This window comes from Amblyomma americanum, chromosome 3 (genome assembly GCF_052857255.1).
Source record: "Amblyomma americanum isolate KBUSLIRL-KWMA chromosome 3, ASM5285725v1, whole genome shotgun sequence".
Classification (NCBI taxonomy): domain Eukaryota; kingdom Metazoa; phylum Arthropoda; class Arachnida; order Ixodida; family Ixodidae; genus Amblyomma; species Amblyomma americanum.
Window position 1 is genome coordinate 217,599,705 of NC_135499.1, and position 25,081 is coordinate 217,624,785.

General features: G+C 44.8%; 2 protein-coding genes across 2 annotated transcripts; one reads left to right on the plus strand and one right to left on the minus strand.

Moving 5' to 3' along the window:
• Positions 1-101: 101 nt before the first annotated feature.
• On the plus strand, positions 102-11,292 carry LOC144126075 (mitochondrial outer membrane protein SLC25A46-like). The gene is made up of 9 exons (XM_077659991.1): positions 102-584; positions 797-839; positions 948-1,005; positions 1,080-1,157; positions 2,985-3,085; positions 3,154-3,210; positions 4,876-5,212; positions 7,827-7,933; positions 10,289-11,292. The coding sequence occupies exons 1-9, from the start codon at positions 377-379 to the stop codon at positions 10,524-10,526; spliced, it is 1,227 nt and encodes a 408-aa protein (XP_077516117.1). The 5' UTR covers positions 102-376; the 3' UTR covers positions 10,527-11,292.
• Positions 11,003-24,883, minus strand: Rlb1 (lysine-rich basic protein Rlb1). Its single transcript, XM_077659990.1, has 8 exons — positions 24,711-24,883; positions 24,554-24,642; positions 24,410-24,476; positions 24,230-24,301; positions 23,498-24,018; positions 22,161-22,247; positions 17,505-17,815; positions 11,003-11,119 (listed from the first exon to the last, which is right to left on the minus strand). Exons 1-8 carry the CDS (start codon positions 24,735-24,737, stop codon positions 11,037-11,039), a joined length of 1,257 nt encoding a protein of 418 aa, XP_077516116.1. The 5' UTR covers positions 24,738-24,883; the 3' UTR covers positions 11,003-11,036.
• Positions 24,884-25,081: the final 198 nt, after the last annotated feature.

Here is a 25,081-nt window from a genome sequence, read left to right on the forward strand (position 1 = left end):
ATGAGTGCGTTTGTGTAATAAAATAATAGCAGGCTACAAACTGAATGAAGATTCAGGACAAAACAACGTTGAACAAACAATCCGCAAGCGTCCACATGACAATCCATCAGCAGTCGGAAATTTGCAGTGGGAGAAGGGGATAATAACAGTGAAGCGCCTTGCGGGTATCAGCAACTTTCGGTTTTAGTGGTCAAAACTTTGCAGCTTGTGCTGTGTGCCCGTAGCAGCAGGTCCATACTCTTTCTTCCGGGTGTTTTGATCGCATTTTTCGGCAGCAGGAAAATTAGTTTTGTTAGTTTCAAGCTGGGTTGGTCTGATGACCTGACGCGTGCAGTCGAAGGCGTTGCCATAGACAGCGTTTGAACGCATCTCCACAATGCAACCGGATCCACAGCGAAGCCAAAGGCTGCTGTCGGGAGCTTCGTCGAGCGACTATGGCCGAGACCCAGAGTTGCTGCGACCTATTCCCGAGCTGACTGTGGGACCTAGCATACGCGCGCGGACGCATTACGACTACCCGGACATAGCTCCTTCGACTCTGCCGCAGGGAGATGGGGACCGGCGAACACCACCAAAGGAACCAGGTAGGTTGGAGTCTGACGCCTATTAGAAAACCGACTTTCCCTTTCATTAGGGGTACTAGCTGGTCGACACTTAACGACTTGGCAATGTGCCCCACCGTAAAGAACGCGACCACAAGACGAAGGAAAGAGCACTACTGCTCTGCATCTTTGGGTTGTGAACACGTATCTACTCGCTGGTGCGCATACTCTAAATAGAAGTATCTTTTGTGCAGAGCCGAGCCAGCAGCACTCCGAAGTGGCCTTGCGGTTAGGAAGGTATTGTTACTTGCTGTGCTCATACTAGCATGCATGTGCACGACTTTGTTTTGCTGGGATAATATTTAGTGAAGTTGCATGCAAAGGCAGAATTTCTCTTCATTTCAGCATTCTCCTTGACAATTTGGTGGCGCAGCCCTGCATAGTGTTAAGAAGACAATGTCAGGTGAGGTGGTCGCGATTCGTTGATTCTCGTACATTTGGAGGAGCCTTCCTATATTTCTCTTATTTTTTGTGCAGGTGCATAGGACAGCGCATAAGTACCACATGACACCATGGACGCTTTTTCCAGTAATTGCCAGGTTGCAGCAGAGGCAGGTAATGCTTACGTTAAGAGCCATTAAAATTGACAAAGCACAGCAGATGACAGACCTGTATAAATTGTTCATTGCCTCTTGACACATTACGCCTCCTGCACTGAGGTTTACAGGCTTCATTTTGCTCATAGCATTGTCTGGCTATGAGCCAGGTGCGCATTAATACATCCTTTTGATGGAAAGTAAATGTTCAAGGCCAGGTACCCTTCGGCACTCTGAAATTTCTTGCTGGTACGTGTGTCTTAGTCATGCCTTCCACACTGGCACTCGTGACCCCTGCAAAATATAACTTAATTAAAAAACAGCTAGTTCCTGTTTCCTGCACAGGGGAAGGTAGGCAAAAAAAGTATGCAGCGTATGCTCGGTTTTGTGTGATACCTTGGGCATCAAAAATTTCACTTGCTATGTCCTTTGTTCTTATGCATTGCGAAGACGAGTTAAACATACCAAATGTTAATCACTAGAGAGACTGGTATTTATGCTTCTGCCAGCTTTAACTGCAGGCCCTTTCATTTCCATTCTTCACAAAGGCAGAATTTGTGGTGGGCCTAATAAAATAATACATTTTTTCTTGTCTCTCTGAAAAATAATTAAAGTATGGCTGCTTTGTCCATGGAAATGTCAAACTGAAAATGTTGAATTTTTCAGCAGAAAGCATAGTGGTTCCATCTATTGCATCATCATCATCATCAGCCTGACTGCACCCACTGCAGGGCAAAGGCCTCTCCCATGTCTCTGCAATTAACTCTGTCCTTCGCCAGCCTAACCTTCTGCCGCCCCCTGCTGTGCTTACTTTCTCTTGGAATTCACTCCGTTACCCTTAAGGACCAGCGGTTATCCTTCGCATTACATGTCCTGCCCACCTTTGCATTATAATCGAAGCAGATGTGACTATCACTGCCTGTATTGTGAAATTGTGCTTCTACAGTGCAGTAGTGGTACACATGATGCCACACAAATTTTGTAGATAAAAAGGCAATTACTGCTCTTCAGTGTGGTATAAAATGAAGCCTACTGCCAAATGCCACTCCTGTGTGAAATCTGAGCATGAACATGCATGCCTGAGGATTGGCCGAGAGAGGCACGGAAACCTACCCTCATTGACCGGTGCAACATTTAGCTTTTTGGTTTATTTTGCCTTGTGGTGACTGAGCCTTTTGTTGCTTGTAAAAAATTGATGCGGTATTCGCTTCCACAAGATGCAGTAGGGCGTATGTGCAGTGCTGCATTGCACCTTCGGCAGCCGTGGTGGCTCAGAGGTTATGGCGCTCAGCTGCTGACCCGAAAGACAAGGGTTTGCACCCAGTCGCGGCGGTCGAATTTCGATGGAGGTGAAATTCCAGAGGCTCATGTATTGTGCGATGTTAGTGCACGTTAAAGAACCCCAGATGGTTGAAATTTCCGGAGCCCTTCACTGTGGCATCCCTCATAGCCTGAGTCAATTTGAGACGTTAAACCCCCATAAACCAAACCAGCATCACACCTTAACAACAATCCACACTGCATTGTCACAAGCAGCATCATTTCTTTGCTGAACATGAATTTGCCTACAAAAGAAAGATGACTTGATGTCCATTGCTAAGTTTAAGCTTACAATATGTACTACTTGAAGTGAAATAATTTGAAAAGTACATTTGGCTAGCAATAGAAAACACACAGGCAGCACAGTGTGTGTTATGCTTTTACTGCAGCCTCTAAGTTGCCTTTAAGTCATTGATCCATTGACTAAGAATTGTTGTGCTTGGAGCATGATGGACTTAGCTGTCTATGTGCCGTCAAACCCAACACACAACGACTAAGAGTTGTGCTGCACTTTCTCATAATGCAGGGCTTGATCACCCTCTGGAAAGGTGCACCAAGCATGTTTATCGTACGGGGCATCATCGTAGTTGTGGAGACCGTTCTCACCGAAACAACTCCACTTCCTCGGTGGGTCTCTCTCCATTTTTTCCCATAGTAGCCACCCAGGTGGTTGAAATGAAAGTTCTCTTTTGCAGAGAGCTCACATCACACAGCTCACTTCAACAAATTGGGCAGCATCTGCTTTTAAAAAGGTAAGCATTTTAATAGGCTACTAATGCACCTTTTATAGCGCCTACTCTGCAGCGCCATTATATGCCCCATTCTTGTACCATTAACCCCCTAACGGACACATTTTTTTTTTTTCGAAAATGTTACCAAGATGATGATTTAGCACTGTGCTGTTATCTGTCAACAAACCAAAAAAATGCTTTGGATGAGCCCTACTCACCTTAAACCGCACACAAGCTACCGGAAAACACGCGACGAGCTGCACTCGTTATGAGCCAGAATGACAGTTTGCTTTGTTTATTAAGAGCCTGGCTCTTTCAAGTCCGCTGGAGGGTTAAGTTCATTATTAGGTACTGTGAGGTGCAGTGCACCAAGGTCACACAAGTGTGATGCCTGCCTGTGCAAATGTGCATTGGGCACTATTGTGCATGTGCTCCTCTTTCTGACTGACTGCAATAGACTAAATTTAACACAAAATGACTAACGAAATTTGCGGTGCACTTAGTATTTAACCAATAATCAGGCATCTGCCCATTGACAAAAGGTGTGTCATCAGCTTCTGAAAACTGCCACTGATTGGTGACACTTTTGTTATTGAGATCCTGGTTTCTTGAGTCAGTTAAAATGTTAGGGCTGATGCTGGCAGCAGTGCCCAGATCCCACACTGAAAACAAAAAAAAATGCATATGCTCGGTATGTGCTGCAGGGCCCTTTAAAACCTGTACAGTGACAGCAGAGAGCAGATGACTTTCAGAGATTGTAGCATGTGCTGTTGCATGCCTCTGCAGTTTGCATTGTGTTGACTTTTGGTATTTTAGTGGCTTTCCTAGCTAACTGCTTTAGCCATTTTCCTCGCCAAAGCCTCTTCTACCCCAGCCATGTTTTCCTTCTTTGGCACCCACCTTGAGAATCTAAAAGGCTGCCCGTTCTGTGCATTGTGCACCCTGTCAGTCCATTTTTCTTTCTTAGTATCGTCTAGGACATAGGTAACTTGCACTCGTTCTGTGTTTTTGCATACATTTGTTGATGAGGAAGCTGTAGAAGGTCATTGATCAGTTTATTGTTACCATTATTTCACTTTGTTCAGGTAAATTAATTGCTTTCATTGTTTATTGTTTACGTAATTCTAGTATGACCAGGTTTTTCTCTATTGCCTTAGTGCAGCTTAATGCAGCTAGTCTGTGCTGCTGCCCCGACCGCATGTCAGAGAGTGCTGGCATGTCAAGGGCCATGTACTTGCAGCTATTGGCAGCATGTTATGTGCAGTTTGGACTACACAGAAAAAGAGGACAGGTGTATTTCACCACCTGCTCTTTAGCTAAGCAGTTTGGTGGAGCGAATGTGGCTTGGATATTTTTCTACTTATCATAGAGATGGTGGTTGTGTTTTGCTGCAGAACAGGATTTCGCAGGTTTGAGTTGCATTGTGTCCACATTTTTATGGATGCAAAGTGCAAAAAATGTTCTTTTGTATTGACATTTTAGGACACATTATTAGCCCAGGTGGCTAATTATATGCAGGGACCATTCATCAAGACATGCCTCATGCACAGTGTTGCTTATGGTTTTAAGTTTATCGCCTTTTTTTCTACAACCCTATTGAATCTTTGGAGCGAGGCCTGACCCTTGCATTCATGATTTTCTGCCGTCACCTGATGCATCATTTTATTTGTGCACTCTGTGAGGCAGTGTGGCCCTGGCTGTGGCAACTCCCTTCAACTGTGCCAGCCTGGTGGAAGTGGTCCAGTGTGAGGCGGCCAGCGAGCGGCCTGGACTGTTTGACTGCCTGCGGGAGGGTCTGATGCGGCTGCTGCCACGAGGGGGACCCCGGCGCGGCAGGCTGCTACCCCTGTGGCGGTTGCTGGGACCCTCAGTGGCGCATGGCCTGGCTCACCACCTGCTTGCCTCCTTGGTGCGCTGGGCAGCCTTGCAGCTGTTGCGCATGCATCGCCACAGGCAGCGCCAGCAGGTCCTTCTGCTGCGGCGGCAGGCTGGCATTGCACACGGACCTCATGGCGATGCGTTGGTGAGCCACATGCCTCCAGAGTCATATGCAAAGTTGAGGTCTTAAGACGCCACGAAGGTTCCGAGTTGTCGGTGCCCTCACTTAGCTGAAGCATGCCAGCAATAACTGCATTTCAGCATGTTAGTATCTAAATGCAAAGCATTTATAGGGCCATCACTTGGAATTTTCTAATGTTCAGCGTTACGTCAGTAAAGTACTGTTATCATAGTGGGCGCAAAAGATGAAAGAACTGATTGGGGTGATCACCCAGTGCACAAGAGTAATACTGCGAAAAAAAAAAATGCACTGGCCTGGGCTTCTGATGGGCAAAGGCTTCCGGGCAGTGAAGGTGTATGAAGCCTCTATAGGGTTAAGGCAGGTGATGGTTCGTGTCACGCATGCACATGCACGCGCACAGAGAAAGACAAATTTTAACGCAATAGCATTAAGGGTCCCGTGTCACAGAAAAGTCAGCATCGGTATAATTGGCCGCGGGTGAGAAATCTACAAAAAATCCCTGGGAAAGCAACCTGGGTGGCAGGTGGGCCAGCTAGGTCACGTGACCTTGTGACATCGTCACAATTTGCCCACTGTGGCAGGTGGCAGTTAAATTATTGATTGGTTGCAAGAGGTTGCTCGAGGAGAGCAAGTTGGGTCTCACAAGCCCCACCGGTGGCAGCTCCTGCCATCGCAAGACAGTGGTGCATTGCTTAACCGTTGCACCACTGTGCCAGGAGTGGTATGAGGGCTCCCAAGGATCTGTGAATGTAAGGCAGAGATTGACCGATTGTGCATATGTGGGCGTTAACCCATTAATGCATCGCGTCATATCCTTAAGGAAGAGCTTTAGTGTCCCCTCCAGTATGTTTTTTTGGGGAAAGACGACTGTACTGCTAATGCAGTAAAAGAAATTTTGGGAAGGAGTATGGAAAAGAGTGCTTGCACCATCAATTAAAATCATATCACATTGCCATCACTCTTGCGGCAGAACAGGCAATATAAAAGGCTTTCCCGTATATGTGTATTGTCAAGAAAAACGTGCGGTCGACAAGTTGCATCCTCGCGTCACCCATGTTCATGCCATTGGTGTTTAGCATTGTTCGCTTCAAAAGGTGTTTGCTGTATCGCGGTGTGATGTAATGATTTTGTGACAGTCCTAAGTCAGTCGCTTTGGGACGTTAAACCCCATAAATCAATCAGTCAATTTACAGCACTACCCAGTTGCGGCGAGATAACGCGAACATGCTGAACACTGGCCCTGAAGGTTGAGCACGTTTTTAATAGAGGTTAAAATAAATTACGGAGGGTGCTTCAGGCTATTTAAGTGCTGTGAAGGCAAAAGCATTGTCTTGTTCTTAATCCACCCACAAATCCACTGTAATGCACCCTAATCCAAGTTATTCTCATACAATCCCCTGCAAGCCACCAGAATCCACCCTTAATCCAACTTAATTCAATGTAATCCACTTTCAGTCTGTCAGAATCCACATGTAATTTATCACAGTCCACCTTGATCCTACTTACTCTTTCCTACTGTAACTAAATCCAATGTGATCCATTCTTAATAAAACTTAATCCACTGTAATCCAGCTTAATCTACCTTACAACTTAATTCAATGTAATCCACTCCTAATCCACCACAATTGCCCTAACCCAACTTAATCCACCCAGTCTACCATAATCCACCATAATCAACTGTAATCCAAATTAATCCACTTGGACCATTTGGTGTGGAGTAAGGTCTTCAGTGTGGACAACACGTTCTTTTATTTTTGTACCATCTCCGTACACATACAGATGCCGCCTGCCTTTCTCGTAATGGGGCTAGTAAGACTTTCGCCTTGAAGGGCCACTGACCACCGTGTGGTCGAAAATATTTTTCACCCCGATGCCCGAGGCATCGCACCTGGAACGCGCATAATTCACCGATCAGTCAGACGGACGAATGGATGCTGTCCCTGTTTTTACATCATGTGCAAGGTTCAACGGGCTAGCGTATAGGATGAGGAGGTGTGGCTCTCCAAAAGGAAGTGTGAGAGAGCTTTGATTTGTATTTTTGCTGCTTTTCGGCACATGCATCACTGTAGTATATTGCAGAGACTATCTCCGTTATCTAATCGTTAGTGCTAGGTTTGTTTAAAATGTCCAGACCATGGTCAATGGCCCATTAAAATGTAAATTCTGAGCAACAAAAGCGGTGGCGGGTTCATTATGTGAGTAAATACGGTACTTTAGCCAGTGCGCCCATTTCGGAGCACTATACTGATCAGCGAATTGACCCACAAGTGTTGCATAAAATGTTTCTGTATTTAGTTTCTTTTTTATTTCAAATGTATATATAATGATACTTTTGTTTGCCAAATAATTCAGTTATTTGGGGTTTGCTGTTTTGTTCCTTCTTGAAATGTGTGAATATTTTTGTTCTCTGTGCAGATTTCTTAAATGCTCCACAATACCCACCTACTGTAATGCCCCTTTGGGCAGATGTAGGGAGGTACACTAATAAATAAATGAAAAAAAAAAAGAATCCTGTTGTGGTTTCTTGTCTCGGCACAGTCACAGTTGGGCTGTGCTTTGCGAATCACCGATCACTTTTGCATTTGCTGATGGCTTGTCTCTACTGTTGTGACTGCAGGAAGTCCACCCCGAATCTCCGTCTTTTCTCCAAGAAATGGTGGCATCGCTCATTGGTTCACTTGTGGCAGATGTGCTCTTGTTCCCACTTGAAACCGTGCTCCACAGGTGAGGGACATGTGCTTCTATTTGTGGGGCTGTGCCAGTGCACTGGGTGCGCTTTTTCGGTGTATTATTAGTTAGACACAAGACAAAATGAGGAACACACAGACATTGGATGAATACTGAACTTCAACTTATCGCACAAGACAAAATGAGGAAAACACAGACATTGGATGAATACTGAACTTCAACTTATCGTTAAGTTAGCCAGTCTTTCTATTTTAACCAGTGTATCGAATGACCACCGCGGTGATGGTCTCATCCATACAGCTTAGGTTACTGAATGAGTGTCCTGCCTTTATTTTAAATGCTTGTTTTTTCTGGAGACAGAAAGATCAGAGAAGTGAGAAAAAGGCAGAGTCTCATGAAAGCTTGTTGCTCTTAGTAGTTCAGAATTACATTCTCATGGAACTACCTACAAAAGCAGGACAGCACAGACATTTAGTAGCCCAACATTAATTAAGTTATCTAATGGAGAGTTCTTAAAATCAGTCGTAACACAGCTATACGGCATCAAAAATGGCGACAAAAGAGGCTAGTTGGTATTGCATTGCTCTGTTGCTTGAATGTGCCGAGTGATGACTGGACATGGCGAAACTGTCAACTGAAGTTTTGTTTGAAAAGGGGGGGCATATTTTTTTGTTGTCTCGTTTTGTCCTTGTCACCACTCAATGCATACTAGCAATGGGCAATGGAGCAAAAGCTTGAGAGGACACTCGCATAAATTTTTGATTTGTCACAAGAAGAAAATAAAGAAAGACATTTTGGTAAGGCAGGCATTCAAGAATAAAAAGAGACACCTTAACACAAGTGAGTGTGGCTGCTGAAAGGTTATTTTCTGAACACTGTCTATATTCTGTTTTCACATACATATCCCAAAGTGAGAATGCAGTGATAATGGCATAACACTGTAGTTTGTTTCTAACCATAGGAATCCTTAGTGCTACATTGCACTTGCTGTTTAAGAGGCAGTTGACTGTACTTGTTATCAGGCTGAAATCAGGCCAGTGCTGTCGTATGCTGTTGTGCCTGCAGCTCTGTTTTAAGCATGTTATGAAGTTCTGGCCCCGAACACCCCCAGCTCCTAGTTGGCCGAGATGTCACTTTCAAGTCACTGGCACAGTGTATTGCCGGTGCATCTCAGTACATAAGGCACGATTGAATGAGGCCCATTTGTGCCCTGTCGTGTGGACCCATGGTTAAAGGATGCAGTGACATTAGTGATTGTGATGAGCGCAGACTGAAGTGAGCCAGCGTTTAGTTTCTTTTCGTACATCAGTGACAATGTGGCTGGTGTTGTTCGAAAGCTATTCATGGTGAGCAAGCTAGCTGCGGTTTGAAGCGGGAATTTAGTGGACAGTGCTCTTTACTTTCCAAGAGCAAGAACGCATGAAGTACATGTGTCGGCTGATTTTATAAATGTGCCTTCAAATGCACCTTCACTAAAATTGAATGTGGCTGTTGAAATTCAGCAAGGTAATGCTTAGTATTCTCTTCATTTGAAGCACATGTTTCCTATTAAGGCCCTGCAGCAGTTGGATGAGCTCTCTATATGATACCCCAATGCACACTTTTGCACTGGCTGTGTGACCATGACTGAAGGGGCGGGAGGGATGCAGCCCAAAAAACAAAAGTTTGCCACCAGCCTGCCAAGCGCTTTCATTCCTAGATGACCCGGTACCACAAGAGGAAGAGTCAAGAATAGAGGCTGAGAATCACCGGAGACTATGAATGTCTTTTGCCACTGCTATTAATATTCATTTCGAAAGGTGCCAGTATCGCGAGTGTTCCCATTTGTTGCCAAAGCTATGTAGAGCAGCTACGCTCGATGTGCTAGCTTGCATGAGCAGATGGGGGAGCTAGCATGTCAAGACATCAGTGAAACTTCATTTGTTACCAGATTCTGAGAATTAAGATTACTAATCATTTTCCCCTCATTCTGTCTTTCTACTAACGCCTGGAGCAAAAATATCTAAAATAGAGAATGTGGCTGATAACACACAATTTCGCAAAATATGCTAAAATCCGCAATGCCACAAAAACTAGAAGCCTCCCCATAGCCGTTGCAAAACTCGAGCACATAATCTGCGCATTTCTTGTGACCAGTTCGCTAAGGCTAGCAGATGAAGCTTATGATCTCTGCCATCACCCTGCAACTTTTAAGAGACTCGGAGCAGTTGATGTTGCTACCAGAAGTGACGGGACAGTCTGCAGACATCAGAATGTCAGACTGGTCAGCGCATCATTTTTTTAAACATGGGCCCTATGGACAGTTCAGCTATTCATTTGATTAAAGAGCTCTGTTTGCAATTGCAGTTGAGTATACTACATGCTCTGATGCACATTCCATTATCTTTCCAGGCTGTACCTGCAGGGGACACGAACGATTGTGGATAATCTGGACACAGGGTGTTCGGTAACAGCCATCATTTCCCAGTACCAAGGGCCAGTGGACTGCTTCCGGTGCATAGTAGCAGAAGAAGGTGCGGCAGGCCTCTACAAGGGACTCGGAGCTCTGCAGCTGCAATATGCACTCCAGGGAGCCCTGCTCAAACTCACACACATGCTATGTCAGGAATTCTGTCCGCACATGCTCTAGCGTTGGTTAACACATTACCCAACTTCCGCTGTGTTAGTGATGACGAGGTCTTTTTGTTTCCTGCCTGTGCTGCAGTTGGGGTCAGTCGGGACACTACAGCGTTCAGCTGCTCTTTCTTTTACCACATATACTTCACCTGCCTGCAGTGATCAGAACAATGTACAACATGCTGTGGTGCAAATGATGCAAGGTTTATAAGGTGTAGTGCAACCGTGCATCAATTCTGATTTAAAACAGAGAAGTGGTAATAAGCTGCATGGACAGACTCGGAGGTTAGTCTTTATGACCGTTACTTTGAGAGCATAAGCTTTCACAACGCAACACACTGTGCCCTCCGTGATCTGGATGAGCTGGTGCGTAGTAAACTGAAGACCATGCCTACAATCGACTGTCATGCATGCAAAACTAGAACACGATCAACCTCAGTTGTGTGCTACTCTGAAGGGAGCAGAGCAGAGTTTGGGCATTACACCCAGTGAACCTTCCTGAAATGGGGTTTTTATTGACAACTCAGCTGAAGGTGAGTTTCTTCCCTTGGAATGCCACCACTGCCTTCTGAGCTCGTCGCTTGGCTGCCCAGGAAGGGTGCAGGTCTGGATGCACACATGGAAAAGAAAGCGAAGAGCAGAGAAGTGTTTTTGCATGTGACCTGATAAATACAGTAACTGCTGCTGTACTAAACTGTGCTTCTTGAATGTGCATGCAAAGGGCGTATTTAACTGATTGTGAGCTAGTGGATGTAATAAATGCTGCTGGACAACACAAAGTGCACCTCTCTCTGAAGTGAACACATAGCCCAAGTGCAATGGTGTTAACAAAATATCTGCGAAACAGTAAACACGTAATTTTCACAGAACTCTAAAGCAGTGATCCATGTACAGGCGCGGCCAGAATAATATGGAGCACGCGACAGGCGACACATCAAGGAGAAACTGCATCTAAGAGCCACCTATCAATGACAGAAAGAAACACTTAGCTTTCTGTGTGAAGCGAGAGTGCTCGCCACCGAGCCCCACTCTTTGCTTCAACAATGGCGTTATCTTTGCTCGAAAGATACTGAGCTGTTCCGAGCATTTCCGCAAGGTGATGCCTTCCTCCAAGCGGGCTGAGCTTATCGTCTATGTCGCGCGCCGAGCGCCAAGCTGTGTTGCAATACGAAGCGCGCAGCCTTTTCTTTGCTCCAGGCATGCAGACTATACGTTAAGCAGTGACGCTGATAGGCCTGCGGCAAAAAAGTGGGTCCGTGCTCCGGCGTATCTCTGCGCGTGCAGACACGCATAGTTCCCGACGCTCATGCTAGGTAGCGCGCATAAGCAGTTGTCCGCAGATCTGCGACCGTTCCAGTGCTCCGTATTATTCTGGCCGCGCCTGTACATTCAGCATATAATTTGAGTAGAGTGTTCAAGTACTGCACTGCCCTGCAAACAAAGCGACACCCCATTGTCACTGCTAAGGTCTAGAAGAAATGGGTGAAAGTAGACCTGCAGTCCAATTTCACTTTTTACTGCTCAAGCGATGTGTAAATATTTACAACAAGGATGCAGAATAAGGCTGAAAAGAGTGATCAGTGCCACATAGTGAGAGTAAGAAGAAGTACCAATTGCCAGCATTTCGTGCCTGGTTTAAGACCCGAGCCAGCTTGTTTACGCTCTTTCCCAATTTAAGTGGAGACTTGTCTTCATATGGAAAAATAACTGAAGCCAAATTACGTAATTTCTTATGGGTCATTGAGGCACTTTCCCTCAGAATTTTTCGGTTCCAATTGAAATGGAGCTGTAGCCAAAGACCTGCCATGTGCAGCTATTTATATTGTTATCGTGGTACATCACATAAATATGTTAATTAAGTCAGAGCACCATAATTATGAATATATGTTTAGGCGACATTATTGTTCACAATACTTGGTATGTTCGACTCAGCCGTAAAAAAAAATGATTCGCGAATGAAAATCAAATGAGTGTTAGCCAAATTGTTTTCACCTATGCTTTCGACAAATTCAGATATGAAAGTGTACATCACAAAACGGCGATTCGTTTGGTGCCACCCGCACCCCTCTGCGACCACTGGTTCTCTTGCCATGGCCCTCCGAAGGTCGCTCCCATTGTGGTTTCGAAAACAGAAGGTCGTCAGTACGAATCCCTCACACACACAAGGCTTCAACTCGACTAACAACTTTGCGTGCCGAATTGTGCCAATTTGTTTGCCACCGCTCCGAACCCTCTGCTCCAAACAGGTGGGCCATGATTTTGTCACCAATGGCGATCCCAAGTGGCACCAGTCTCAGCGTCCCGACAACTGAGCACGCATGCATGATGGAGAAACCGACTCGAAACGAGCAAATGTAGGTAGAAAGAACTAATGCTCTTTAAAGAAAGATAGCATAGCTCCATAGTTTGAATTCATGCTACAAGTTAACTGAGATTTCACCATAAAAGGATAACGAAAACTTCTGCATTGAATAAAAACATTGTACTTGAAGAGCATGTGTCAGCCATTTGGAGGTTGTTGTAGAGGCTTAGGAAAACGGCGGAATGTAGACATTCCAAGAGGATTTCACAACAGTGTGGCAAGTGATACCAGAATGTAGGGAAGAGTGCCAGCTTTCAAACTAGACCAAGATTGGAGCCATCAGGGACGTGGTGGGCACGAAGTTCTGCCGCATTTCGCTCCAAAATATCCATTTTGGCGCTTCAGAGGTGTCAGATATATATTTTTAGTAGTTGCAGGTGAAATCAGACTTTGAAAATTTGTAGGTAGGGGACATAGTGTATACTAAACCTGAATATGCCATGTTTGAAAAATACAAATTTTCGCATTTTTTTTACCATTTTAAGACCAACGTCTCCCCTTAAGCTGTCCCATGAAGGTGACAACTGCAGAAGCCGAGGGACCCTTAACGCACTTCATGAGCACTGGCAAATGGGCAGACATAACAAATATATAGAACACATTACGGTTTAACAAGAGCCTTCAAATCTAAATGTGCACGGCATTCACAGGAATAAAGCAACATTGATTACAAATGCTAGGAGCTTCAAGGCTTTCAACGCTTTACTGTGGCGAGAAGGGGAAGTTTGGTTTCCATTCAACTAGCCTTGCAAAGTGTAAATCGTAGTATGCAGTGGGGCATGGTCAGTGTCCAATTAACAACGTGGGTTCATGCGGGTCGAGCAGTAACAAGTAATGAATTGGTGGCTCAGTAATGATGCTCAGCTGCTGATCCGAAAGATGCGGGTTCGATCCCAGCTGTGGTGGTTGCATTTCGATGTCAGCGAAATGCTAGAGGCCTGTGTACTTTGCAACATTAGTGCATGCTAAACAACTCCTTGTGGTTGAAATTACCCAGAGCTCGCCACTATGGTGTTCCTCATAGCAAGAGTCTCTTTGGGGCATTAAAAACTCATAAAAAACAAGACCAGTAATGAGCAACCTGTGCTGCTACCATTCTCCCTAGAAAACAGCAGGGTGCCCTTGTTTCCTTTTTGCAACATGTGCCTCTCACTACGAAATACCCTGTCACGGGGTCCCGTGACAGTCACTTGACTTTGGGACCCTCGCCTGCATACCGAATTTATGTACTTATCCAATATGTACCCAATAAATTCTTAAATAGTAAGGGTGACACTACAACGCTTTAGTATTCTGTGTGAAGTTATCCAAAAATGCTTGGTGACAGGTAATGGACAATTCATGTAAAAATTCGACTTTCAACCACCATGAAGCCAGGTGAAATCGAATGCACATGCTTTTGGCATAGTGGTTTGGCATTGTATGAAGAGTTCCAAGTAGTGTAACTGATCTTTTACCATGATATCTCTGCGGTGATGGCAGCGAGTGCCGCCAACATTGTGCCCGTGCTCTTGCACGATTTCCACATCATGGGAGGGAAAACACACCCCAGCCAAAAAGCTATGCCAAGAACAATGCCATCAAGTGAGCAAGATGTGTCTGGCCATGGGCGCTGTGGGCTGCAAACTTTTCACAAACACTTTACAATAAACGAAGTGGAAGGCCATAAAGGCATATCTTCTTGCACTATAAGCAACAGGAGCAAGTTCTTCAGGACACAGCTGGCATACAAAAAACTTGTCCGTAATAATTTGTGCTCTACCTTGTCGCTTAGAGTATAGTATGTGTTAAGTACTTTCTAGGATCGGTGATAGATGGTACTATTTTCTCTCTTAAAACTGATCTCGGCCACATCATATATGTATACATTTAAAGTGGCATTCGCCTGCTGTTATTTTTTCATCTTAGTGAGATATTTAGGTACTTTGGCCATCTAGTCACCTTTGCACCTTGCCATACCATACAAAACTGGTTTTGCCTGTACAGTCAAACTATTATTACCTGCTGGGGCATGAAAACTATGTACTAGTCCATACCTGAACATGCTTTCTTGCTTTAAAATCATCTGGATGCAAAATTACTTATTCATCTGTTATTAGTGTGCCCATATGGCTCTGTACAGTTAAACCTGATTATAACAAAACTGAGAAAATTCTGCAATTTTTCATTGCATGCAGTTTCTGCGGGAAGACGAAGGATAATGCAAAATGGAAACCAAAATGAAAAATAAATGTAGATTAACTTGCCTAGCAAACATTCACAGTAAACCGCTGTTATTCAGAAACCGTAAACACAGATAAACATTTCACGATAACATTGATAATGTGACTGTGGGAGCAATCGCCACCATATGCGCAGCGGCTCGTACAGTGCAGCTATGAGGCAGGGTGGGGAGAGTTGGAAGCACCCGCTTCTTCCAGTGTCTCCTCTCTCGGTCTGCCTGGCCGCCATTGCCCTAGCAAATGGACTCTGGTATTTGCCTCATGTCGCTGGTGCCCTCCGCTGTCTGCACTCCCACTGCATGTACGCTGGCGGCACCGGAATCACACGAGCAACCAAGGGGAAGAGATGGCCGTGCACTGTTTGTCCTGTGATTTCTCTGCTATGTCCTATTGTTTCATGCTGCTTTTGAACTTGGACTCTTGTGTCATTTTGTGTGACGCTACAAAAATGAAAGCTGCGAAGACTGCTGCGTTTGCCACGGAGAGGCACTAAATGCACTAGAGCACAGCACATTGCGTCAATCACATTTGGTCGTTACGAACATAGTCATTCCTCTTATGGCAGTCATGTTTTATTTTGATGAGAACTTTTGCATGCTTCGGACAAATTTCAAGTAACGCAACACAAGATAATAGCTATTCAGCACAGCAAGGTCACTGTATCAAGATCAACTGCCACAACACTTTATTGAACGGAGTTCACAAATACACTGCAGCGCGAATGGTATTGTGAAATTAATAAACTTCATAATATCCTGGAATTTGCTTCGTGGAGGTTTGTTACATTCTTGCTTAACTGTAATCATTTCCCAACCATCTACCTGTTTGACGAACAAGAGGTGAAGTGCACAAATTTTGTGTCTGGATGATGAGTGCACACAGTTTTTTTTTATATTACCGTATTTACTCGAATGTAACGGGAGTTTTTTTACCGAAAGTAGAAAGGAAATGTCACCCCCCGCGTTACAATCGAATACTAGGTTTAAAAACGCTATGAACAGCACCAAACACACTATTAAAGTCATTTCATGTGTCAAACGTGTGTGTTGATTGTACTGGTCATTCGAAATCGCGCACTCCAACTCGCCGGTCAACCAGTGCGCGAACCACAGGTCACAACTACTAGGACAAAGCGGCAACCTAATTGCCAGAACAGTGCACAAGCCTGGTGACAGTGTCCAGAACAGTGCACAAGCCTGGTGAGCATGAAGTTCGCTTTAGAAGCACAGGCAACGAAAAAAATCGGATTACTGTTATGCTGGCATGTTTGGCTGACGGCCGCAAGCTCCCTCCATTCATCATTTTTTGCCGGAAGACGATCCCGAAGGAAACTTTTCCGAAAGACGTTATCGTGCGCTGTCACGAAAAAAGTTGGATGGACTCGAATCTTGTCATAGATTGGATTCAAAGCGTGTGGGACCGAAGGCCAGGCGCATTGCTGCATCCGGAAGCAATATTGGTTCTGGACTCTTTCCAAGGTCACCTGACACCCGGCGTCAAACAAAAGCTACAGCGTGACTGAACGCATCTCGTTGTTATACCGGGTGGCATGACCTCCATTCTACAGCCTCTGGACGTTTGCATGAACAAGCCCTTCAAGGATCGCTTGCGACAATTATACTGGGAGTGGATCAACAACAGCACCTGCAGGTAGGCTGAAATGCCCAAGCGCGTCTACCGTTGCCCACTGGGTTTCAACAGCCTGGTACGGGCTGCCTCATGATTTGGGCTACCGCACATTTAAGAAATGCTCAATTTCAAATGCTCTAGACGGAAGCGAGGACGACCTGCTGTGGGAGGCAGCTAGTGACAAAGAAAGTCAAGCTGTGATAATGACAGTGACGGCGACAACTGCCGTGAGGATGAGGGTGTATAGGAATGCCTGTTTGGCTTGTATTTCAATAAAGTTGTCTTTGAGCCTCAGAACTATGCGATGTCGGTTCCTCGCGTCACATTCGGGTTCTTTCGGTTTTTCTGTCGCACGCCCGAAGTCTACCCTCGCGTTACAATCGTAGTTTTTTTTTTTTCCCCCTTTTCACACCCAAAAAGTCGACCCTCGCGTTACAATCGTGGTCGCATTGTATTTGAGTAAATACGGTCTATTTAAGGGCATTTTTGTCAGACATAAAGACAGAAAAATCTTTGCTTGAGTGGAAGGTATGGTGAACAGGAGATGACAACAACAGAATAATAACAACTTCACCTCTCTCCAGCAGCAATAGCCCGCCACTTTCATTTTCACTGCTACGGGCTACATATACCCCAGACTATAAGTGGCTCCCTTTCAGTCACCAATGAAACACCACCACTACGATGAGAGCAGTGACATCGTGTCTATTTTGCTAAAACCAGGCACGCTCAATGTAGCACACTATGAGCCGCATCACAGCCATTGCCATGTGCTTACCTGAATCCTCTGAGATGTCTTTGGGGGTATCTCTCGGACGCTTGCCAGCTGAAAGACTAGCGTTCCTGAAACCTTGTGGCCGTCTCCTGTTGTCTGGGCCTGGGCCAAATGCCATACTGTGCTGGCGCTTGAAAGCAGGAGCTGCACTCTTGGCAAAACTCCTGCGCGGAGGAGGCCCACCGTGGGAAGGAGGCAGCCGCTGCTTCGTGGGACAGCTGAAAGGTGGCCTTCCGGGCCCAGCGTCCTCGTCTCCATCATCACTGCCAGTCCTTTCGCTTGGCCAGAAGAAGGGGTCACCAGCTGCAAACTTCCTGTACACGAGCAGCAATGGCACTGCTGTCACTAGACTGTTTCCTAAAGAACTGCGCTGGCTTGTCGTCCATGAGATGGCGAGAGCCCTGCTCTTAGCACAATGTCCTGCATATCGCCAGCCCCTAATTTGCACTTGTTTCCATCCTGGTGGCCTGACACAGGAAAAGAGAACCCACTAAAGCAACCCTTTCTACTAGAATGCATTTTTTCCAAGTATCCTGCTTTTAACGGTACTGTAAGGCATTAGATATATCACAAGCTTCTCCTAAGCCTGTTAGGGCTTGCGAGACAGTTTAGTGCAAACAGGAGCAGAGTGCTTTCTTACAGCCTTTGCCACGCTTGCTTTTCCTAGAATGACCTCTATGATTAGCACACTGCAGACCCACATGGGCTAATGCCTAAATATCCTGCTGCGGAGATGGGAGATTGCAGAATCATGTACACCTCAACCAAAGGTAGGCGAAGTGCTGCAATGTAAATGCCACAGGATGGCTAGCCAAGGGGATCATCTTCCTTGCGTTCTTTTATTGGATGGCTTGCACTGTTGTCATCAGCAGCCTTACCTCTAGGCTCTTTTGTCAAACAGATGGTACAACATCTGGTTTTACATTTCGCCAGTGCTGCCGCTTGGGAGGGGGGGGGGGGTCTAAACCACAACAAAATGAAACTCGCTCGCAGCACACCGAGAAACAATGCACGAAACTAAAACTACTGGATCAACACTCTGTATTCGGAGCATGACTGAGCTACTTGGTAATGCTAGTTAATATTTAATAGTATTTATGTGCCAAAGCTGCACTGTAGGTTCTCGAGTACTACATGTTTTTAGGGGGCTCCAGATTGATTTCAACTATGTGAAGTTCTTCAACAAGCACAGTAATTTTTTCGGTGGCTCAGCGACTATGGTGTTTGGCTGCTAAGCCCTGGCTTGTGAGATCAAACCTCGACTTCCACAGCTGCAGATGGACAGGGTGGAAAAATACAGAACACTCGTGTTCTATGCAATGTCGGTGCATGTTAAAAAATCCCAGGTAGTCTAAATGAATCTAGAGCCCTTCACTATGGCATTTCTAATAGCCTATGGGCAGCTTATTTATTTATTTATTACCCACAGTGCCGACAGCCTTCCGAGATTGAGACCCGATCGCCCATTAAACGGATAAGATCCTCGGACTGTGGCTACAGCAGTCAACTGCTCTTAAGGCCTACTACACCATTCATGAGAGTGAATCGCTCTAATGACAAACTTTGAGTGTGTTTCTCACCCCTTCTCTCTTTCTCTTTGCAATCTCCTCATCCCTCTTCCCTAGTGCAGGGTAGCCAACTGGAACACCCTTCTGGTTAACGTCCCTGCCTTTCTTTTTTTTTATCTCTCTCACAATGCCTTTTTAAGGCATTACTGCAGGTGGGGGGGGTCCAACAATGTCCAATAGGTTTTATCATTTTTAAAGACGAATAAAATGCACTGCTGGATGCTAAGGGCTGCTAAACCCTATGTACCATACCATGCTGCAATCTCGGTGCATGAGGATTGCTGCATTTTGTCCACATTGAAATGAGGCTGCTATGGCAATGGCTGAACTTGTGCTGAACAGCGAAACAACGCAGCTGCTTCACCACCATGGTAAGGACTTGTTAGTGTGACTGAATAACATCCTCCCTCGTCCACATTTAATAATTCAGCCAGGTAATACTCTTATTAAAGCAAAAATGTTAAAATACTATCAAGATGGAGCTTCATGGTTATTTTGATAGCAATCTTCCAAATACCACCAGCTGCATCTTTTCTATTGCTCTGTTGGTAGGGCAAACTAAAGCCCCTCCATGACGGTCAAGCTCTTCGCTTTTTTAAGTACCGCCAATATTTGAAGCATGCCGCCACTTTTTTTCCACTTTCGCAAATAACAGTTCCGGTTCTGTTTTCTGGTTCTTGCCAAGAGTCGACAACCATTTTGTTTCTGTGTGTATTCATGAATCTGTGCTTTAGCGTACTTTGGCAGCTGAGCAAATTTTGTGTTATCCCACAGCTACGATGTTTCACAACCTCTAAAGGTTTTGGTCCGCACTTTCGTGTGGGCAAAGAGGTGAACTACTCTGTGCAGCGAGTCGGGCAATCATGTGGCCTCTTTTCGAAAATATAAAATGGCAGTTCCATTCTAGACCAGAAGGCGGATACTAAGAAGCTTTGGAGAGAAAGACGTGCAGGGGGGAGCTAGGCGGCAGAAACGCTATGGCCGGGCTTTAGGGTAATCAAGGGCAAAAATGCTAAGACTGGCGTCGCCCTGTTGTCAGCCAGTTTCCACACTGAGAAGTTACATAAACTTCAAAGGGGAAACACTGAGCACACTGGAACACTGGAGGCAGCAGAGAAAATCCAAACTCAGAGCAGCTTTGAGGCAAAGAATGTTGAGCTTGGGAGCACACAAATTTAGCTTCGGGAAGGGTAAATATTGTCAAACATAAATCCAACAGCCAATTTTTTTATTTTTGTCTTGAACCGGTATTTCAGACATACATAAGTGGGCCTCACTTCGCAATTACTACAAACCTTAAGCAGTTTAGAAATCTAGTAGACCATAGCAATGGTAGGTGTATAAAAAATTGCAATAGAAGTTGCAGGGCTTTGCCCATAAATACAAGGGGAGGGGGGACTGGAGCACTAGAGTTGCTTCTATGCACTCTTTTTTCTTCCAGCTACGCACATTGCCTGTACTCTCTCACTACTGCATGTTTTTACAACACTGAAAATAACCCTGGAAAAAAAGGCCCATAGAATTTTCACCCTTATGCGAAACAATAGACAGTACTAGCTGCACCACACCTCCAACCCCCTCCCAACGCAAAAGTTCCCACTGCAGAGCACACATAGACATTTATTTATTTTATTTATTTATTCAAAGTACCTTACAGGGCCCAGAAGGGCATTGAGTAAGGGGGGAAAAATAATGGATTAAGTACAATAGGAACAATCTGTTAAATACAACGTGCAGTACAAGGCGAAAAAGTAAAAAAAATTATAATTATACAGGGCAAATCGTAACGACAAGACATACATCGCCGCGAGCAGCAAAAAGGTACATAAAAAGTAGCAAGAATGCATCGCGTGTGCCCAATACACATCTAAAGAAAAAGTAGTAGCCATAATAAAAATGCGATTTGTTGAAACTGCACAAGGCACCTAAACATAATAGTACATTAGCAATGAGGAGAAAAAGAACTTATGGGACAGAACAAGACACCATGTCCTTAAAGAAAATGTTTGTGCAGCTGGTCTTGGAATGGTTGGTGGTAGCAGATAGATGCAATACTGTCAGGAAGATCATTCCAAAGAACAATGACACGTGGAAGTGCAGATGAATTGAAGGCTTGGGTTTTTCCATATATGCGTTTAATGCTATACTGATTATGTAGGTGGCATGACATGCGTGAAGGCTCTTCAAGGCGCAGGGGAGATGGCCTGGTGCTGTGTCGATATTTATGAAGTAAGCATAAAAAAACGATGGAGCGACGAATATATAATGGTTCGAGGGATATATCAAGTTTGATCTGCTCAAATGGGGATTGTACTTTTGTGTGATGAAACGAGCGGCTCTATTTTGTACGGCTTCAAGCATGTTGATAAGGTAGTTTTGATAAGGAGACCACGTAGGTGAAGCAAATTCTAGTTGAGGACGCACAATTGTTAAATAAGCCACATTTCTCACATTATTAGGGGCGTTTTGCAAGTTCTGGCGTAGGTACCCAAGTGATCTTGAAGCTTTGGCACATATGGATTAAATGTGCTTGGCCCATGAAAGATTATCCGTGAGGTGAATACCTAAATACTTATTAGATTGCGCCTGAGACACTACAGTACCATCAATGGAGTACAAGAAATTAGAATTAGAACGCTTGCGGGTGAAAGAGATAACCTTGCATTTAGTTGAGTTTAGCATCATTTGCCATTTATTACACCAATTTGAAATGAGGTTCAGGTCAGTTTGGAGAGCGAGGTGATCATCTATAGAATTAATGGGGCGGTAAATGATGCAGTTCTCAGCAAAGAGTCGTATGGAAGAAGATATGTCTGTGGGCAAGTCGTTAACGTATATTAGAAATAATAATGGGCCAAGAACACTGCCTTAAGGTACGCCAAATGCTACATCGCAGAGTGGGGAAGTGAAATTGTTAACTCATCATCCCTCATTGGCCAGCAGGCAAATACGGTTCTCAGTTATGGCACACTACAATGCAGGCAAAGAAAGACATGCACCACAGCTCATACAAATATCACTGTAAAAGCACGTTGTTAAAAGCTGCATGCATCCGAGTGCCTAGGCTACAAACAAAAGGTATCAAACAGACCTGGGTGGCAACTCTTTCTCAGATTCCTTGGCTTTTTCTGCTTCTGTGACAGCTGCCTGCATACTGCCCGGGCTCTGCACAGGAAGCCTAAAATGCAGAATACATCCCAAGTTTAAGGAGCCTTTGACTAAGCAAAATCTGTTTGTTGCAGCTCACAATCACTAAACAGGGGAGACAAGGATGATAGGACACACAAGGCTGGGTGTAACACAGTGCACGTGATTAGCAGATGTCAACTGATGTCATGTGTATGACTTCATGGTAGCGCACCTTCTGGAGCAACCATTGCAGAAGTCAATTAAATGGAGTCCATGGCTAGGCACCATGTAGATTTCCATATCATGCACTGCAGCTATAAATAACTGAATAAAGTGCAATTCTTGGCTAACAGAGCATCCCACTGTTGAGCTGAGAAGCACAATGGGGCCTAGGACAAAAGCAAGGTGATGAGTATGAAATTGAAAGCCATGGCTAAATATGTAGTTTTATCTTGAGCAAACTAGCACAACAAAGATAGCAATCCACCGACTTGCCGAATTTCAAGCCAGCCACAATATGCAATTACATCACAGCAATGAAATTTGGTTCATTGTAATCGTTTAAAGGGGCCCAAAACAACCTTTTGTTAATTACAAAAATGAGCTGGTCTCTGAGATGCCTTACAACTGATTCCTTCCTATAAAATCTGCTTTTAAATGTACAGCAGCAGCATATAAATCAAAGGCACAAAAGTTAACTGCCGCCATCTCTAATGACTTTTATCTTCATTTTTTCCTTGACTTTCACTTCTGGGATCCTGTAATAGTGCTGCTCCAAAAACAGATAAAGATCTTTCCACTCTATCCGCGAGTGCCAAGTGCTGCATAGGAGCATGTAACTTGTCCAAGGTGTTCATGGCTGTCTGCTCTACCCATTTAGTTTCCATGCTTGGTGGTGTGGTTGAAGGTCCGTTCGAAACCATTCAACACCCACTTTGCTTGCAGGACAGGTATATGTCATCCCGACAGAAGGTTAGCCATCCAGATGCTGTTGTCATGAGCTGAACTTTACGCATGAGAACCTCACTCAGACTACAACATGAGGGGTGGATTTATGAACAATTCTTGGAGCGGGCAGTTGAAGCCATGGTTTGATTTGCTCCTTTCTTCCTTTATTCAGCTTTCTTTCTTAAAAAATGGGGGTCACTGCAGTTTTCCTATGGAAAATTACTTGCCTGATGGGCTCTGCCTCTTAAACCCAAACCTGCTTCAACTGCAAGGTCTGAGCCTTTCACATGGCATGCACTGGCTTGAACAAGCACAAAAGAAAGAGAATAACAATTTTTTTTTGAAACACACCTTTCAGGCTGTACGTCAGATGGTTTTCCCTCTTCTGATAGCCACTTGCCAGCCTCTGCTTTTATCTCACCACCTTCATTCAAAATCTTTCCCATCACCTGAAGCTTTGAAGTGTCTTTGGGTGCTGCATTGGCACCTGCAGGCACAACTTCCTCTTTTATCAGTGGCTTAACATCATCCGTCAGTGTTGTCTTGGAACTTGCAGGTGCAACTTTCTTTTGCAGTGGTGGCTTGACAGCAGAAGAGGCCGTCTTGCTACCTTTGGGTATCAACTTCTGAACCTCTGTCTTTGGTGCAGTTGCAGGTGCTGTGACTGGTTCTTCTGACACACCAGAAACAACAGGAACCTCTACTCTGATCCTTCCCTTGCACTTTTCCTTGCGCTCTTGCCACTCCTCCAAAAGCTTTGGTACCCACTCTTTCCAGTCAGGGTTCACACTTCTGAACTCAGTGATGATCTCCTGAATCCTGGGGCGGCCGATCAGACGTGCCTCAATCCGCTCCTGGTCTGTGGAATCGGACTGCAGGAAAATGGCATGCGGAAACTGCTCAGAATCAATAAGAGTTATAATAAAGCCAGTGCCACAGCAAGGTGCTCAAAACAAAACATAACACGCAAACGGTTTAAATGTCTCGTCAGCGGCACTCTGGTCCAAAACTTGCGCTCAGGCTGTGCGAACTGGTTTGAAGTATATGGATATAAGAGTACAGTTTCCTTAACGCTCTTCTTACCCGCACGAGTGCATTCTGCCACGGCTCTTCAGCAGCAAATGCTTGTAGTGCTACGCTCTTCAGGTCAACTTTCTGAAACAAACACTCCCGATTATTTCTGGAGCACAGAACAGAGGTACAAAAAAAAAGCAATTACTAGGGGGATCACCAGCAAGACAGAGATACTGATGGGCTGCTTACCATCAGGTATGAAGCTTGTTCTCTCAAGCGATTAGCCTTCAGTTTCTTTTTCTCCGCTTCCGGGCCCCTACAGAAGATAGAGACATCATCCTCGAGAAAAGTTCTTCAGCTGACATGCAGAAAACATTGATACTGATATCTTACTTGCAATTTTCCAGCTTTTGTCTCTGGCTCTTCAATTTCCGAAACACGATGAATCTCTCCCCCTTGAGCATCTTGCTAAGCGTCAGCACCTGAACACATTTTCACAATCGTTTACTTGAGACAGCACAACGTCTGAGAAGAAAGTTATGTGACGTACCAGGTTATTGACTGCAATTTTCTCCATCGTTTAATACGTGTGCAGTAGCTTCTTGCACCAAGTGTAACGCCTGCAAGAAACTGTCACGCACTCCTCACAGGCTACGCCATGTGGACATCACTCGGTAGCTTTCCCGCACTACCTTCCTGCCTGCCTGTGCAACCTAAATTTTTGGATTAGATTGGATTGGATTGAATTGCTACATTCTTCAGCTCAAGACTGAAAGTAGACTGAAAGAGTCATCGGCGCGCGCAGCTCAGTTTTGACGCAATGTTAAAACAAGGTTAAAACCACGTTAAAACTAATACCTACGCACAAAGATGAAAAAAAATTATGCATTATGTTGTCATGTGACTGCGAAAAACTGAAAG